The 19,614-nt window shown below is 32.8% G+C and overlaps 1 protein-coding gene across 1 annotated transcript; it reads left to right on the forward strand.

The window, feature by feature from the left end:
• The first annotated feature begins 414 nt into the window (after positions 1 to 414).
• On the forward strand, positions 415 to 3,493 carry LOC129304939 (F-box/kelch-repeat protein OR23-like). Its single transcript, XM_054944789.1, has 2 exons — positions 415 to 1,520; positions 2,925 to 3,493. The coding sequence occupies exons 1-2, from the start codon at positions 532 to 534 to the stop codon at positions 3,214 to 3,216; spliced, it is 1,281 nt and encodes a 426-aa protein (XP_054800764.1). The 5' UTR covers positions 415 to 531; the 3' UTR covers positions 3,217 to 3,493.
• Positions 3,494 to 19,614: the final 16,121 nt, after the last annotated feature.

The following is a 19,614-nucleotide window of genomic DNA, read 5'->3' on the forward strand; positions in this document are numbered from 1 at the left end:
TTTAAGTATATAAATTTTTGCGAAGTTAATAACGGGAAGAAAGGAAGACCACGTCACACATAAACTAGTTGATAAAAATAGTGTGACGCAGCGGATTTTGGTCTCGGTGAATCAGCGAATTACTATCATGCGGGGGCTCGAATATTATGCCGATTTTGACATTTTAAATAACCCGAGTTTTAATTTGTGAGGTATTTTTTGTTTAACTTAAATAAATAATTATAATTTAATTAGTAATTTTTGTACCCTGAACCGATGGTGAATGATGAAAGTTTTTATTTTGAAAACCCAATCGATTGTAATTGTTTTTAACTCTTGAATTGAATGTATACTTTTCTGTCGAAAAAATAAATAATCGTACCTTTACCTTGAGTCCACATTCGTAATTTGCCCCGAATAAATTGCCGAGTAACTGCTTTCCAGTTTCCAGTATACTCTGGCGGAGAAAAAGCATGCAACACGAAGTCACAGGCCAATCGCCGGACTCAAAATCGCTGACTTCGCTGGTAGAGTCGGTTGGTTGAGGCAGGAATGATCGAAGCTCCTCCACCACTCCAACAACGAGCATCGCAGCCGCCGCCGCCCCTTCCATCCGCCGTTGATCGAACCCTCACCTTAATTCCAGGTCTCCCTAACGACGTCGCTGCCTTCATCCTCTCCTTCGTCCCATATTCCCATCATGCCCGCCTCAAGCCTACCTGCAAATCATGGAAACTCTTCCTATCCTCCCCCACTCTAACTTCTCTCCGCCATCACCACCGTCATCTCTCCCACCTTCTCTGTATCTTTCCCCAGGACCCTTCCATTGCTTCCCCTTTCCTCTTTGACCCCCATTCTCTTGCTTGGCGCCCTCTCCCCACTATGCCCTGTAATCCCCATGTCTATGGCCTCTGTAACTTCACCTCAATTTCAATAGGGCCCCACCTCTATGTACTCGGAGGGTCCCTTTTCGACACCCGATCGTTTCCCATGGATCGTCCCTCGCCCACTTCGTCGACTTTCCGTTTCAATTTCCATGATTTCTCGTGGGAGCGCCTTGCCTCCATGCTCACGCCCCGCGGCAGTTTCGCCTGCGTGGCACTGCCTGATTCCGGCCAGATTTTGGTGGCTGGCGGTGGGTCGAGGCATACCATGTTTGCCGCTGCCGGAAATCGAACACGCTCTGTGGAAATGTATGACATTAGCAAGGACGAGTGGGTTGCTATGGATGGATTGCCGAGCTTTCGAGCCGGATGTGTTGGTTTTCTTGTTGGGAATGAGTCAGAGGATAGGAGGGAGTTCTGGGTGGTGGGTGGATATGGTGCTTCCAGAACCATTTCTGGGATTTTTCCAGTGGATGAGTACTGCAGGGATGCAGCGGTGATGGAATTGAAGAATGGAAGTGGTCGTGGCCAGTGGAGAGAAGTTGGGAATATCTGGAGAGAAGGGGAGAGGATGAGATTTGGAAAAATTGTTGTGGTCGAGAACGAGAATGGAGGCTGTCCAGGAGTCTTCATGCTAGATAGGGATGAAATATTAAGGTACTTTCTGGCTTCTGAATTCTGACTGTATACAAGTACTCTGGATAATCGTGGTGTTTGTAACATGTGACTCGGGATAATGATGAGGTTCCAAATTATCTTGTTATACAGTTAATTATCGACTTATTATCGGCTGCTCTGAAGTTCAAACCTAACACTGGGTAACTAGGGTAGAAATATATAAGCCATGGTCTGAGGTATCTCTGACGATCCTATCTTCAGAGATAAGTATTTTGAGGATATATCATCTAATGTGGTATTGTTGAACCTTGGTGCTACATGGAGAACATGGAAATAATAGCCGACTAGGGGACACAATTTGGTGCTGTGTATGTTTTGCTAATTACTAGTGGAATTTAAACCTTGACAATGCGTGCCTTTCTTTTGGACCTGTGAACTGTCGTCGTACATGGTCATCTAACAAATTTAAAATGCTTGTAATCTTCCATGGTCGCTGAAGAAGTTTTAAAATGCTTGCAATTATGGAATTGAAAAGAAAAAAGAGAAAACTTCAAAATTAAATTTGAAAACGGGTATAGGTTTTCCGTTTTCTTTTAGTTGAATCTTGTGGGCTGTAAGTGACAGATATACGGCTTGCAAAATGAGACTTGCATGATCATGTGATATTCATGTGAATTCTTAGATTCCTTTTATTTCCTCCCTTGAAATTTGATCATTTCCCTCTCTTGTTCCTGATCAAAGAGTGAAATCTGTGATAAACTCTTTCTGGCTTGTACTCTACACGCTTGCAGCATGGGGTATTATAACAATTTGATTGCCTTTCAAAATGTGTGATGCAACTTTTTTTCAGTGAATTGCTTTTCTTGACCTCCTGATCATGATGCATTGAGTACACAGTAGGGAACCAATGTTCTGGCTTTTCAGGTTTTCTGAGCTACCTTTATTTGGAGTTGTATGACGGATTATATGAACAGGATTTTTAAGATATTTTGACGTTGTTTGATAATTATGCTTGTTATAATCTTGTGTACCAATCATCTAGTAGACCGGAAGTGGTCACTTTATTCTTGTTAGTGCACGACTCAGAAAGCACTTTCTGATACTGTTTGACCATCAAAAGTGATTCTCTTGATAACTGAAATTTACAGCTACCCCAGACAAAGGACCGACAGAGTTTTGTTCACCGATATCATTTATTATAATATTCAATTAAACTTGCATCCTGAATGATTTTACGCTTTTGAACTCGTTTTCTATAATAAAAACCCTTGTACCATATAGCATGAGTTTCTAGGCATCCATCTGCATAGTAGAGCTGATGGCATGTGACCTGAAGCGTTCTTGGTGGCTCTCTTCTCTTTACTTCGTAATTTAAGATCCCAAAATTTCTGAGCTTAGAAATCTTCTGTTGACCATTTTATTGGTGATGTATACCCTTTGCAGATATGATGTGCCTTCAAGTTATTGGCTCTTCGAGTCACGCGTACCGAGAAAAGCTCCTTGCAACTCTTCATTGGGTTTTGTGGTATTAGATGGGGAGCTGTATGTAATGACGAATTTAAATGCTGTGGATGTGGCGGGACCTCGAAGGAACAGGCGACATAAGCGAGGAGGGACACTTTACTTTCAAATCTATCATCCAAAGAAGAAGATGTGGAGATCTCTTGTCACAAAATCGCCTTTTGATTACCCTGTAGACATTAATGCTGCTGTTTTGAGCTCAGTTACTCTGTGATGGTGCCACTGATTTGTACGGTTTAGGAATCACCGCAAAAATTATAGTGGGTTTATATCATTGGACCCGCATGTTTCCCTGTTGATGGCTTATTATTTACTGTATAGACATCTTGAGTCTTGACTAGTATGTTGTTCATTTTGATTTGATGTGTGATTATCAGAATGTGTATATAGACTACAGGCTACATAATGTATCAATTGTCGCTGAAAGGATGCAAATTTGTAATGGTTGAAGTAGGGATTTATTATTGTATAGAAAGAATGTTGCTTGATTTTATTGTTGATGAACTTGCTATGGCCACAGTCATTTGGGCTTGGATTAAAGGTATTTTTATTACTCAATTTTACTCAAGAAGTCACTAAATATCTTAAATTCAATTAGGAGTTAATTGTGTCCTTTAATGTTTAAAATTTGAATCCCTATGCCCTTGAGGTTATTTTCTCATGTATCCTACATTTTAATTTTTTAAAATATTTTTTATTATAAAATATTTAATATTGGGTTTCACCATTTTTTATATTTTAATAATATAAAAATACTAATTTCTCTCCCTCCCTCCCTACCCTCATCCTCATCCAACTACAACTCTTCCCCCAGGCTCATCCTCCTTATGTTTCTTTGCTTCCTCTGTTCTCCCGTCTTTGAAGCAGCACAAGCCCCCGTTGATTCCTTCGTGAAAACTGCACGGGCATTGAAACCTTTGCTCGAAACAACACCTTCCACTTCAACCATAGAACCCTCATTGATTCCTTCGCTTCGGGCGCCACCGACCGCACTCAATTCTTCAATACCAACGCTACCTCCGTTGTTGTCAGAAACCACTCCGACCGTGGCCTCTTCATGTGCTGTGGTGACGGCCCCAGGACATCTGTAAAGAATGCGTTTTTAACGCTATTCAACGACTCGGAGGCTCCTTTGACACATGTCCGTTCTAGGTTCTACCTCCATTCTCGCAGCTTCTCACCGGCACTATGCCGTGTCCATTATCGACGGAGTAGGACAGGCCTTCTTTTACCGAGCAGCCGCGGGGGCTGAGCCCATCTAGTTTCTATTGCCAAACAAGTTTAGATGATGCCACCAAGCCCATCATCCAGATTCTACCCAAGCTTTGGGATCAGTTCCTTCCGTGTTGTCACTTTCTGCAATGAAGGACTGCAAGTCCTCTGCTTCTCCTTCCTCCCAAGCTACCAAGCTCTATTCTACACTTGAAGTTAAAAGGCAATGTACGTAGTTAGACGAGATACTAGACACTGAAATCTTTTACTAACTATATTTCAAAGTACGGATTGATAAGATAGCTACACGATATTTCTTTACAGTATGGAAGTAACATTGGGAGCTTTCATGGAAGATTTAAGCTTGAGTAGAGCATTAAGCTTTGAGCTTTCATTTTTTGTTGTTTGGGGGGGGGGGGGGTGGAGTTGGACAAGGAGAGAGAGGGGAGCGGGGAGAAAGTGGAGAGGAAAGCGAAGGATGATAAGATGACGTGGAATCAAAAAAATTGGCGAAAGATGTGGGACCCATTTTTTAATATTTTATTATAAAAAATATTAAAAAAGCTAGATCTACAAATTGTGGCGCTCACAAATCGATTTTTAACTATCAGGGCATGGGAATTTGAATTTTAAATATTAAAAAATAAAATTGATCTCTAATTAAGTTGAAGATACTCAACAACATTTTGGATAAAGTTAATGAGCAAAAATAATCTTTAAGCCTTTTAATTTCTTCCTCTTATTGTCCCTTAAAGGGATAAAATGATGTGGTCACAGGCAAAGCACAATAATGAATTTTTTTCTTGGCTTTTCATCTCTTCCAGGAAGAGGGTCTGATTCCTTTTTGATATTTTTTTAGAATTAAAGTATATTTTTACCTCTGAATTAATTTTTAAGAAGCACCCAGTGTTTTAAATTATTTATTGTAACAATTTCACTCCTAATTAAAGTAATTAAAATGTAATATATCTGTCTCAAACATTAAATACCTTAACATTAATCATTAAAAATGTTGACTATGATTTAAGTTTGACCGAAGATGGCCACTGTCATGTAAATTTGAGTTAAAGTGTATTTTTATCCCTAAACTATTATTTAAAAAGTATTCAATATTCTAAACTATTTACATTCTAGTAATTTTACCTTTAAAGTAATTAAAATATAGCAAATTCCTTTTCTTCCCTTCTTCTTTTTTTATATTAAAATACTTTTTAATTATGTCTGTTTTTAAAGAGGAATTTATGAACTTATGATTATATTTAAGTAGTTAGGCTTTTCAGAGTATATCTGGAAATTCAGAATTGAGCCAGGCAGGTGGTCTTGGTATTTTATTGCAAAATAATCTCGCATACAAAATACACACACATGTATGTGTTTAAAATATTTTCTGGTAAATGCATAGTGTATCTTTTTTGAAAAAAAATGCTAAATCGTAGTAAATGACTAAATCCAAATTCGTTGATATCGAACAAGGGGAGCAAGCTGCTCCCGCGGAGAGGGATTGAATATTCACTTCTTTACAAACTAGTCAATAGTCAGAAGCCTGAAAAATAAGAACTTGTTCAAGTCTTCTTTCTTATTTTCAAAGATCTTAAAAAATGAACAAGAAACAAAAACGAAATATATACAACAAAATTGTAAAAAGCAAGTTTATTATATATAGAAAAAGGCCGTTCACAATTAAAGCTAAATTCGTATGCACTTTTTTCGTATATTAAATTATGTCAATGAAAATATATTAAGTTATAATTCTCCTAAATAAAATGACATGTTAATTTGTAGTTTAATTGAAAAACTACACCATCATATGCATGCAAAAATTTTATACTTACTATATCATTAACAAATAACTACATATATTGTCACGTTTTAATTGAAGAAGCTCATATTAAGAATGAGAAGTACTAATAACCAGAAGCTATTAATTCCGTATGATCGATTTCGAATTCATAGTGTTGATAACTAATTTTATCTGTGAAAGGGACGATATATATATATATAGTTGGCCAGTTTTGAAAATTCCGACGGTGTCGTCGCTATGCACAGAGAAGACTTGCATTGCATGCTATTCAAAGGGCTACGAGAGTTGCCAATGCACATACACATAACGTGCCATTTAATTTGCTGGGATACAATTCAAATTCGCCAGAGGTATATAACGTGTGTTAAATTTCTTACATTAAGTACATTTAAGAATAATATACTCCACCAAAATAGTTTAAACCATTTGATTAGATATTTTTTAAGCTTATATATTTAAGATTTATCTTCTAATATTTAAATGTTGGATTTCTTTTATGTTTCTAATAATGTGAATTAATCTGGACTGATAATATCATTCTTCACAACTCGGATATCCATGTAAACTTAACTTGAATGAATAAAGTCTCTGCATTATTATTGTTAGAAATTCATATCAGTATACATGTGTACATCTTGATCACTGTTATGATACAGTTTGTGTCAAGAGATATGTAAAGCAACAAACGTTAACAAATGAATATTGTGCACAAAATGGGGGAAAAGAGAGTTGCGTGGATGACGTAATCAGTTCTGCTCCCACGACGAGGCAGGAAAAAAAAAAAAAAAGAAAGAATGTGAGGGCGTGCAGTGCAGGTGGAGGGATGGCATTCAGGCTCAGGTGTGAGTAGGGTCGGGGCTTGCCGGTGTGGTTCCTCTTGGGAGCGAGGGCAGCAGAATCCCATGTTGTGTGGACCAGAACTCATCCGGCAACAATCTCGCAGCTCCGAATTCAGGAGAAGCAACCAATACGATGAAGATAATGACCAGCACTGTCAAGAGCATGTTCCTGTAACACAAGGCCATGTGGGAGGGTACTACTTGCAAGCTTTCTGAAAGATTTGATGAGAGCAGAGCTGATAAGCTTTGAGATGTGGACGATGGAAAGAGGTTAAAAGCTGTGATATTTATAGAGAGAGGAAGGGGCTGGGTTTGCGCGGGATTATAAGTCTTGACCGCTGCCTCCTTTGCTTTTTAAAAACCTCGGAAGCCTTGACTCAGCAAGGCCATTTGAACTCAAAGGTTGAATTTTCAAAACAAACAATTACATGTTGAACGGATCAACTTCACGACCTTGGAGGCTTGGGCCCCAAGCGCATCCGAGTAATGTTATTTGAATAATTATTATATACATATATACATTGAATTTTTATATTTTGGTCAAAAACTGTAGATATTATTATTGATATTATTACTCTATATATATATATATATATATATATCTTCCTTGCGGCCATTCTAACAAATATGTATACGTGGAAAGCACATATATTTCTACAGTTAATTCAACGAAGACTGAGCACCGCTTGAGACTAAAAATATTTTACAACAAAAAAAAACAATTTGAGAAAAGTAAATTTTTCGTATAAGAAATTTAAAACTCCCGAAACGGGAAAAGTGAGGCAACTAAAAAATTACAGGAGCTGAGAACGGGGTTTAAAAATAAGAGATGTACACGTTGGTAAAAGTCAAAAGGTCAAGAGTCCATCACAACTTCACATGCTGTCTATTCAACACCATTTCGTACGTCCGAGCTATTGTAGCATTCAAATCCCATGTTTGCACGGTGGGCCCATTCTTCATTCATGACCCAATCAACATACAAAAGATTTCTGAACTCGATAAAATAAATATAAATCCTGGAATCCTTTGCCATAATTTTTTTCTTAAAAATGCAGGCAGATTGAAAGACATCCTTGACACACTAGCTACATGTAGACCAACTCCTTGGTGTAAAATTAAACTTCAGGCGATGAACTATGCATGGCCTTCTTGTCGCCGGTTTTCCTGCATGTGTGTTGATAAAATCATAAACACACGGCCATAGTTGTCGAGTCCCAAAGTAAAAGGAGTTTATTACAATATAAATTTCCATGCATCACTGATGTCGGGGATATGGAATGATGGAACATATTTGAAGTGCGTGTACTCCTATATATTAGTCTTGAACTCTTGATTATAAGATTACTCGGAAACTGAAAAACGAATCACCAATAAATAAATTGAATTTCATGCGCGTATAATCACTTTTCTAAATATTTTTACATTTAAAACTTTTGACTTTAAATTAAAAACACTAATAATTTGTTTCTTATACCTTTGACTTGATGGTAATTTAATATTTAAACTTTTATTAGATTCAATGCAATTTATATAATTCAATTCGATTGTAACTCAATTCATAAGCTTTAATTCAATGTATCTCAATTTCTATAGTTTTAACTATTTAAACATTAGTATATAAGCTTTTAACAATAATTTTATTTTTTTTAAAGATGTAGGGACTGACATTTTAGATAGATAAAATTATATGAACTGCAAATTACAGTGTAAAAGTTAAAATTTAATGACTGAGTTTTAAGTAAATTAAAATTATAGAGATTAAATTATACTTGAGTTAAAACCATACAAATTAAATGATTATTATTATTATTTTTAAGTTTAAAAAACCGAACTGGATTGTGTGGGTTGGGACTTGATCACTCATTGGACATTACGTGGTGGCTTCGCCTGAGTGCACGTCAATGCACTCCCTTTATTTTTTTTTTTCCTGGGAGCTGCCCATCAATTAAGGGTTCTCCGCGACCGCTTGTCCCTCTTCTCGTCCCAGGCGAGGTCACTCATGCAAATTAATTTTCCAGATATGTGTTGTGTGTTCCGACTGCTACACTATTGTTTGTTAGACCACAACACATGCCCAGCCAGAAAGTGCTAACATCCTATTAAAAATATATTTTATTCATCTATTAAAAATGTATATATTTGTATGTATGTTTCCGACCCAAGCCATTGCCAAAAGGCCCACAAAGACTATGGGGCACAATATATAATTAACGGTCGGCAAAGGTGGTCGACAATGCACTGTGGTCTGACTCTTGTCAATTAGGTGTTCATTAGCAAAAATATTGAACATGTCGTGAAGCAGTTAGTCATTCTATGTTACTGTAATATGATATGGTTTACTGATATTTCTTTTTTGACCTTTGTTATTTTATTGCCTTCAAAATGAAGGACACTTCAATTTCAATTTTAATTTTAATATGTACTGCCAATGTCCTCATTGATTATCTGATGGATACAGCGCGTTAATAAACAGATCTCCACTGATTGAAGGCTATTGAAGCAGCGCTTTATATTGACGTGCATGTTATGTGTTGGTTTTCGTTTTGATACAGAAAGTCAGTGAGCGTATATACCTCACTCTGATGCTGACATCACTATTTGTTTCCCTATCATGCGCACGGTACACATTACATTTTGTCCTTTGAGAACTAAGCTGTGGCTATATATTAGCGAACAAGTTTGCGCAGCCAAATTATATTACAACATTGTATGAAGTTGACTTTGATTATTGATTTGTCATTGTTTTCGTTCTCTCTCTTTCCCTCCACTGTTGTCGTGTGGCTTAAGTTTAAAAATTCGATTGACCAGCGTGATTCAATGCATGGACGATTGGACATAATAAGAATAAATTAATCTGACTGCATATATAATTGTTATAAAAATGCATTAGTGTATCTTGATCCGTAGTATAATAATACAATCCGAGACAAGAGATAATCTATGAAACAACAAATGCTGACCATAGAATCTCCAGTAGGGGAAATAAAAGGTTGCATGGATGGCGTAATGTGATGAAGCAGAAAAAAGAAATGTAAAGACTGTGAGTGTTGTGGCAGAAGATGGGTGGGGAGGTCGGGGATTTTGGTTTAGGAATGGGTTGGATCGGGACTCGGTGGTTTAGTGCCTCGTGGCAGAGACGGCAACAGAATCCCATATTCTCTTGACCAGAACTCACCTGGTAACAGCCTCGCTGCTCCAAATTCAGGCGAAGCAACCAGCATGATAAACATTATCACCACGACCGTCACGACCATGTTCCTGCAAATCGAGGCCATGTGGCTGCGCGCGTAATCAATCAATTGATCTCTCTTTCTCTCTCAAAGTTGATGACCCTTTGATGAGAGCCTTCAGATATGTTAGTTATATCTATGGGAAGTTTAATGAGCTTTGAGATGTGGGTGATTGAAAAATGAGAGATTAAGGCTCTGGTATTTATAGAGAGACAGTTGCGCGGGATTGTATGTCTTGACCGGGGCCTTCACTGCTTGTAAAAGAATCGTTTGGCTTGACTGACCAATGGGATTTGATTATTTGAACTAGATTTGTTGAATTTTGAAAAGAGACAAATTACATATTGAATGGATCAACTACATGCCCCTTGGACACCGAGCACTATTCGCCTATTCCGAGTAAAGTCATTAATTTGGATATTTATATTAATATAAATTGAATTTTTGATATCTGGGTCAAAACCTGTAGCTATGATTCTGAATGTAAGGAAATAACTATGAATATGTATTGTTACGTTATCCCGCAAGTACGTGGACACATACATGCCTACTGGTTACTTCAACAAAGACGAGGCCCTCCTTCAGACTATAAAAGTACAAGGACAAAGACAACACATGAATATCTTCCGTTTCGCCCAAAAAAAAAAATCATATTTAAAAAAAAAATGTTCCGTACCGGAAACGCGACAGTACCCCAAAAAGTGAAGCAACTGTATGCAATTGCAAGAGCTTATGAAAAAAATAACGGATATACAAGAAAGGAAAAGTTCGCACATGATACACCGTGTCATGTCCACACCGTTGTAGCATTCAAATTCTTGACACCCACAAGGAACTCACTTCCTTCCGTGTTCAGCACTCACGGTGCTTTTCAAAATGATGTGATGTCAACCATTTAAATTTTAATTTGCATGGTCTAAATTTAAAATATTTATTAAAATAAAAATTATAAATATTTTAATAAATTCATTTATTATCAATCCGATTTAAATTTACTTTGAAGAGTTTAAATTTATTGTTAAAATTTTTATAAATTAATTATGCATATTTACTGTAATAGTTCAAACTTAAAAATTTTTAATTTGTAACTTTTTTAAAGAAATATTTGTGAAAATTATCAGTTATGAGATTTATTTTAATTTTTAATATTATATTTATCAAAATAAAATTTATAAAAATAAATTTATTATTAAAATTTTTATAAATTGATTATGCATATTTACTCTAATAGTTCAAACTTAAAATTTTTAACTTGTAACTTTCTTAAAGAAATATTTTTTGAAAATTGTCAGTTATGAGGTTTATTTTAATTTTTAATATTGTATTTATCAAAATAAAATTTATAACATTTATAAAAAAATTAATATAAAATCTGGACTACTCAAAGTATGTTTGGATAGTCAATAAATAAAGATTATAAACAAATTTTAACATTAAATTTGATCTTTCAAATTAGATCTAAACCAAATTAATGGTGAACATGAACAAATTCTTTAAATTTTTTTTATAAATTTTATAAATATTTATTTTAATAAATATAAGATAATTACTTTAACCCTGATAAATGCCAATGACGGACCCATTAGGACAATGGGCTCATTCTGCACCTACGACGTTTTCAATCCATGAAATATTTTTGAACTTGATTTGCTTTCAGATCTCAACTAGAACTTAATACAAACTGGTTTCTATTTCTAGACCAATTTGCCTCTCCTACATTTTTTTATCCATGGCTTCTAAATGTGATTCTTCGAGGTGTAATATAATTCACGAGCTCGCGATTCTCCATGGACAAGCTGTGTACACCACTAGATATAGACTCTTGGTATACATTTACTCCCAAGACATGCCAGAATTGTAAACCTTAATTTTTGAAAATTTCAACTCCTAATAAAAAAAATTAAAAATTTTAGAGTCCTTTGCCACGACTAGCTACTTTAAAATTTAAATACATGTCTCTTAATACAAATTGAAAAAAAAAAAGGAAATTGTAATGCTGCATATAGACTCGTTGTTGGTGTAACTTAAAATTCGATTAGGGCAGGGTAGCCATGCGCATAAGTGGAGTTCTCAAATAATTAAAATGAGGTGCTACGTCGTAATTATGATGGAGAAACACTGAAGGCCATTCAGCTGGCTTGACTGTGCTCTATAATCCATGTAGACGCGTGTATGGTTGGAACTTGGAAGGCTGAAAATTAAAGTAAAACCATATATTGAAGTGTGAACCGATCGAAATAAAGTAGCTTGGACGCCAAGCACGCCATCTCATCTGCCCAGACAACTAAGTGCCCGTACCTTCTTCGATCGCCTTCGCCCCTATAAATTAACAAATGCTTCATTCATACAGTATTTATCAGATGTTTAGTGCTGTGTTCCACTTCTTTCCCAAGTAATCACATCATCAACGTCAACTCATGAGATCACTCCTGAGTCCTGATCCCACAAAGGCAAAAAGATTAATTTAATTAATTCCCAAGTTATGGCCACAAATTATAAAAATATACTCACTCCGTCTTAAATTAAAAGATATTTTTAAAAAAGATTTAATATTTTAAAATATAAGATACGTTGATAAAAATAAAATTTTATTAATTATACTTTTTTAATATTACTCTTCTCATGTATTCTTTTTCTTTAATATTATTTCATTAATAAAGTATTAAATGAATAATATTTTTAAAAATTTATATTTTTATTTAAAAAAATAAGCTAATTTATAAAATATATTTAATAAATTTTATTAATGTATAAAATTTTATATTTAAAAATACTTTATAATTTAGAACGGAGTGATTACTAGATAGAGCGTACGCACAGTGCACCCCACAACCGCAATCAAAAGTACACAACGCACTACATGGTATGGTCTGTCTGTCGCTCGTGAATTATTTGTTAATAACAATTTAATACTCAACATGTGATCAAGGCGTGGAGTCGCCGCAAATCTGTGCCATGCTCTGTTGCTGTAATCCCATAATTAATATTGAAGGCGTTGATTTTATTAATTTCCTCTGCATATGTAAATAAGGGGGTTAAAAAAAAAAAGCACTGGTTTAATTCGTGTAGTTTAAGGGTTCATGCATGCATGTTGGTTTTGATTTTAATATATATTAAGCGCTCTCAATCATAAATACAAATCCTAGTTGATAGATATGTTTTAATTGGTTTTAAATATATAACCGCAAGTCCCCCTTGTTTTCCCCATTAATTTTTTTAATAATGCTTTTAACATTGCTTTCCTAGCTCTTTTTTCGTATATCATAAACTCCTTTTTGCCCTGTTTATAAGTAATCTTGTTAAATTTTTATTATAATTTTTTTCATTTACCATTTATTTAATGTTAAAGAAAGAAAAAATATTATTAAATATATATACTTTTTAATTTTTATTATAGAACACTTTCAATCATTTCACACATTAAAAAAATTAATTTTTTATTGATATAATAAAAAATAATAATATAACAACATTAAATACCTTTACATTAATCAAGAAAAGATAAAATTAAAAAAATAATTTAATTATTACAAAATGTCCTACATGTTAAACCAAAAATTATTTCTAAAAGGTATCCTACAAATAAAATATGAGAGAGTATATATTATCTTTCTCCCGAATTATAAGACATTTTTTGAGGAGATTTGACGTCTTAAAATAAAAAATACTATGCCAAAAAATAAGGTTTCATTAATAATATTTTTTAATATTATCCTTCCCATCATATTTTTCATCTTCAATATTCTTTCATAAATAAAGTATTAAATGAAGGGTATTACTGAAAATTTATATTTATATTTTTTAAAAAATAAAATTATAAAGTGTATTTAATAAATTTTATTGTCATGTATAATTTTGACTAAAAGTGTTTTATAATAGGACAAAGAGAATATTTTGTTTGGGCAACATTAAGAAATTATTAATTTTTTAGATAACATTAATTAATGTTAATTTTTTTAATAAAACATATTAAAAATGATTTATAGATATGATAAGTAGAATGGCAGCCCCTCTCCGGTTTAAATGATTAGAAAAAGGGATATTTTAGGTAAAACCACGCACCTTTTTACGAATCACTGCAAGTAATAAATAAAACTAAATAACTTTAATATCCGTTAAGTCCGTTCCATACACTAGACGTAGCTATAAAAATTACGGCAAGGCACTGGATGCGACGTCTTGAGATTGGTACGCGGGCGCGCCTAATAAATTTTCCATACATTCTCATTCTGATGCTCGCGTTGTCGTGAATTTTTTTTAATACAACATCACAAAAAAACATGTAAAAAAAGGACAGCTCGAATCATATCCGTTTACAAAAAATATTCTATAATCAAGTGATGGGATATTAAAAATGAAGACATATACGATATCTATAAAGCTTGATAAGTCAGTCAATTAGTGTAAATATTTGCTTTTCTGAAAATATACTTTAAGGTAATCATTTAATCTATTATAACAAGTTTTCTGATTTGTTAATATAAACAGTAGATATTAGCATGCAGGTTAGCATGCGCAGGAATTTAGATTTTAACTTGTATGGCACGCGACATGTGGAGTAGACTTTGATTTATTGGTGTCTTTGTATTGTTATTAGATTTTAACTTGTATGACATGTCTCTTATTCTTATCGATCTTTACTGTATTGTATTGTGTGGTTTAAAAATCTATTGTCCGACTTGACAGTTCATGGATTGAAGCTTGAAATTGAACGAATCAAACACGTAACTTGGATCCCAAACAGTTATGGACTTTAACTGGTTTTAATTATAAGTTATTTTTTGCATATTTTAACAAAATTAATTTTGTCTTGAAATTAAACAAGCTTCTAGCTCTGCTCCTAATAAAAACAAAAGAATTATTTTTAATAATTTTTTTGACATTTAATATGGACAGAAAAGTAAAAATAAATATTAAAATAAAAAAGTGTCTATAATAAAACCAAAATTAATCTTCTCTGTCTACTTTATTAATAAATCAGAAGAGTATGTGTTGTTAGATTTCTTATATGTAAGTATGCTTAAAAATAATATACTCCACTAAAATATAATTTAAGTTATTTGATTAGATACTTTTTAAGTTTATGTATTATTGGGCTCTCCTTATACCAAAAAAAAAAGTGCATTTGCATATGCGGGTCAACGAAGGGGTTGATTTAGTGGAATAAAGCTAATTCCTCACAATGTGATGAACTAATGTTTGAATTTTTGTTGAGATAGATACCCACATTTATACTCAACAATATCATGGACATAATTACCATCAATAAAAAGATACGTCTGGACAAAAAAAAAATCACTTCAAACTTACTATAACAAGCAACATGCATGTCACTTTCCACAGTTTAAAGTCGTTTTTCAAACACGGAAAAATAAAATATATGGTTTCCTCACAACGAAGGCAGAGTTAGATGGAAATAATGTATTCTTGCAAGATTCTCGCAAGATTTTCTTTAAACTCTTCAAAAAAAAAAAAGTGTGATATCTTCCGCAATAAATGAAAAATCGCGAAACCCACCAATTCAGTTATGTCCCACGCCTAGAGAGAAAACGAGAAGGAATGAAAAAAATAAACGTTGAAATATGTATAACCAAAATTCATAAGCGGTAGTCATGTAAACGCGAGCATGAAATGAATGGCGCTGATTGAGTAATTAATAGCTCTCTAAAAAAAAATATGAGTAATTAATAATCAACATGATATCTGCGCACGAGACGGCGACCGAGTGTGTAATGAGGAGGGCTGTTTCATTTTCTGATTTTGAATTGAAAGTCCGAGTTAGACCCGTGGAGACCTGAGTAATTAATTAATATAATTGTACAAATTAATAGTATGATGGTGTACTACTCCTCCATTTTTATATATATATAACTGTATTATATAATTTAAGAAAATTGATTAACTATAATAATTATATTTAAAAATAAAAAATTAATCAAAAATACGTATCTTAATCAATATGAGCATGCGATAATTGTTTTTCCATAAAATGAATTATGATGAATAATTTAATTAAGAAATATTTAATAAATATTTATTGACATATTTGATTTTATTTATAAAAAATAAATTACAAGTGACATTTTTTTTTTAACAAATAAAAACGGAGGAAGTAGTTAGGTCTTCAAAATCAAATGCATCAAGACCAAGAGCCTCGTTTTTCTGTCAGAAACATACGTGGAAATTTTCAATTAAATGAACACGCGTTTGCCTTGAATTGATTTTTATTCCTTTCCTTTTCCTTGACAATATCCCAATCTTATCATAAATTGCTTCTTTAACGGAAACGTGATTTATAGGCCGCTGTGATGATTTTGTAATGGCTCACTTTTTTAAAATTTAGATTAATAATCAAAATAAATCTTGAAGTATTACATAAAAAGTATCGTGAACCTTAAACTCTTAAAATATATAAAATTGATCCTAAACTTTTAAATTTATAACATTTTAAACTATTGATCACTGTATTGTTCACCGTGGGACCCCAGTCAAATGCTAACATGGTAGTCCCTTGTTGACATGTCATTTATTAATTAGTGTCGCAAATCTTAAACTATTGATCAAGTAGTGTTCTGGACCATAAATTTTAAAATATTGAGCAAATTACCCTCATTGTTTATGTATAGAACGTTAACTATTATGTAGATTAAATTAGCATTAATGTGATCTGTCATAGTAAACGCATCATTGGCCGTAGTGAACGACTCATACTTTTGTGAAATGATATTTTTTGCTGCTTTTTTTTTTTGCAATACTTTCCAAACGATTGATATTTCATGCTTCTGTATACTCTATAACTTTGATTTAATCTTATTTTGAATAATATTTATTTATTTAATATTAAAAACTTGAGATCTTATTTGAAAAGAAGTGTAAATATAAGAAGATTTTAATTAATCAGTTAATTCGGGTATTAAATTCATTGATGAAATCGTTGGCTTTCACATCTATCATTTATAAAATCCTCTTAAACTTCTTTTCAAATGGGATCTCAAGTTTTCACTATTAAATAAATAAATATTATTTTTTTATTCAAAATAAGATTAAATCAGAGTTATAAAGTATATGAAAACATGAGATACCCATCGTGTGAAAACATTGCAAAAAAATGGGCAAAAAAGTCATTTTTACAAAATTATGGGTCGTTTGCCGTAGCCAACAATGCATTCATTGTGGCGGACCACACTTAGATAAATTTGGTTTACATAATAATTCACATTTTATACATAAATTATAAGGGTAATTTGCTTGGAATTTCAAAATTTAAAGTTTAAGATGCTACTTGCATAATAGTTTAAGGTCTATAACATTAATTAACAAATGACATATCAACATGGGACTGCTACATCAGCATTTGACTAGGCCCATGGTGAGCAGTATGGTGAATAGTAATGGAGTTAACAAAAAGATAATGGTGGAGTTTAAAATGTTATGAATTTAAAAGTTGAGGGTCCGTTTTACATATTTTAAGACTTTCAGGTTCAGAGTGCTTTTCAAACAATACTTTAGAGTCAATTTTAATTTTCTCATTAAACCTTAAGATTTATGTATTTAATCTTATATATATAATATACTTTTATCTAATTAAATCAAGGCAGATACTCCCTTCGTTTCTATTTGTAAAGAAAAAACTATATCATACGGTTTAAAAAAACTAATTAACTATATTAATTGTGTCTGAAAATAAAGAAATTAGACTACAATATCCTTTATTAATTGTGATAATCAAGTTTTAATTAATTTTTTTATGACTATGAATGATAAAATTATTAGGGTAATTTAGAAAATTTACAACAAATGCCTATTGAAAAATATAATTTTATTTATATAAAAAATAAATTAAAAATAATAGTTTCTCCTATAAATAAAAATAGGGGGAATATATGTTAATGTGTGACTAATATAATGACAAAAATTTGTTATAAAATAGATAATTTATAAAAAAACTTGTCTTAATTTAATTAAAAACAAACATCTTAAGTATATAAGACTAATTATATATAGCTTTTCTTTGATGGTGCAATGTATGAAGAAAAAGATAATAACTTAAAATCTCTCAAACAGTGTAGTTCTTCTGTTTTAATTCATAAGATAGTTTTAGATAAAATTACATATATTAATAAATTAATAAAATTTTATTTTGATTAAAATATCTTATATTTTAAAACATTAAATATTTTTTAAAAATATTTTATAATTTAAAGCTAACATCGTTTGAAACCTAATGAAATACATTGATAAACATGGGGGCAATAAATACAAGAATATCTAGCTTTGTTTAAAATTGATTTTCCCCCCTTCATTTATTGATCGGAACTCTAGACGTTGTTTTGTGCTCCACATTTACATAAAGTATGGAATATAGGCGGATCATACATGACAAAATGGCAAGAGATCATGTCGTCCTAACCCATACATGACCAAAAAGCAGCTCGTGGAGTGCTAGCTTACTGGTTGTATGGAAAAATTATAATACTGCATGTGCCAGCCAGCCAGCCCATGATGAACTATAATATGATGGGATCATCTTTTGTATGCTGAGCACAAATTTACTCATCACCATTCGCACCGTTTTATTAAAGAGAACAAATCTGGGCCGTCCGTGAAGTTTTAATCTTAGCCATGAATTATTTTTATTTCATTAAACTTTTAATAAAATAAGGATGTTGAGCTCCTCAACTCTATTCGACGCCTTCAACCTCATTTTATAAAATTAATAGGAGGGAGGGAGGAATATATTGTTTTGGCACCTTTTTTTTCATCTTTCATTGAGCTCCAGGTCTATGCAAAGCATTTTGTAACAGTGTAACTCTAGTGGAGGGAGGGACCTTGCGTCTTCATTCTGGCCATTTTATGGTAGGCTTTATCACAGAGCTGATTCTTCATCATCATCTTCTTCTTTTTTAGAATGCTCAAGCTCTCTATGACTGTTCTTCTTGTCCTTCTTTTTTTAACTCGAATTAGAGATAGCTTAAGAGATTAGCAAAACTAAATAGATAAATACCAAATGTGATATTGTATGAAATATATATATATATATATAATATAACAAAATAAGACAAAAGAAAGGAAATGATTGAGGAACAAAATTAAAATTGTGTTATCAAGTCTCTATGTGTGTGTGTGTGTTCTGTTATATATATATATATATATAAAATAATAATGATATGTGTGTGTTCTGTTACGTCCCTTTTTTTTTTTTGAAAAACTTGTATAAATATATATATATATATATATATATAATACTTTTGTTCTATGCAAGGACCATGCAAGTAGAGGATGAATCAGAACCCAAAATAGGGAGAGAATTTGAAAGTTTAGATGAGGCATGGGAGTTTTGGAGAGAATATGGTAAAAGGAATGGATTTGGAGTTAGAAAAGGTACTTCTACAAAGAGTAGAAAGGATAAGTCAATTATTATCACATATAGATATTTATGTTGCAAGGAAGGTGTTCGGAGAAAAAATGAAAAAAGAATATATTCTTCTATACATAGGCCAGAAACAAGGACCCAATGTAAGGCAAGA

The sequence above is a fragment of the Prosopis cineraria genome, unplaced genomic scaffold, assembly GCF_029017545.1.
Source record: "Prosopis cineraria cultivar Desert tree isolate PC_DT_omini unplaced genomic scaffold, ASM2901754v1 PC3, whole genome shotgun sequence".
Classification (NCBI taxonomy): domain Eukaryota; kingdom Viridiplantae; phylum Streptophyta; class Magnoliopsida; order Fabales; family Fabaceae; genus Prosopis; species Prosopis cineraria.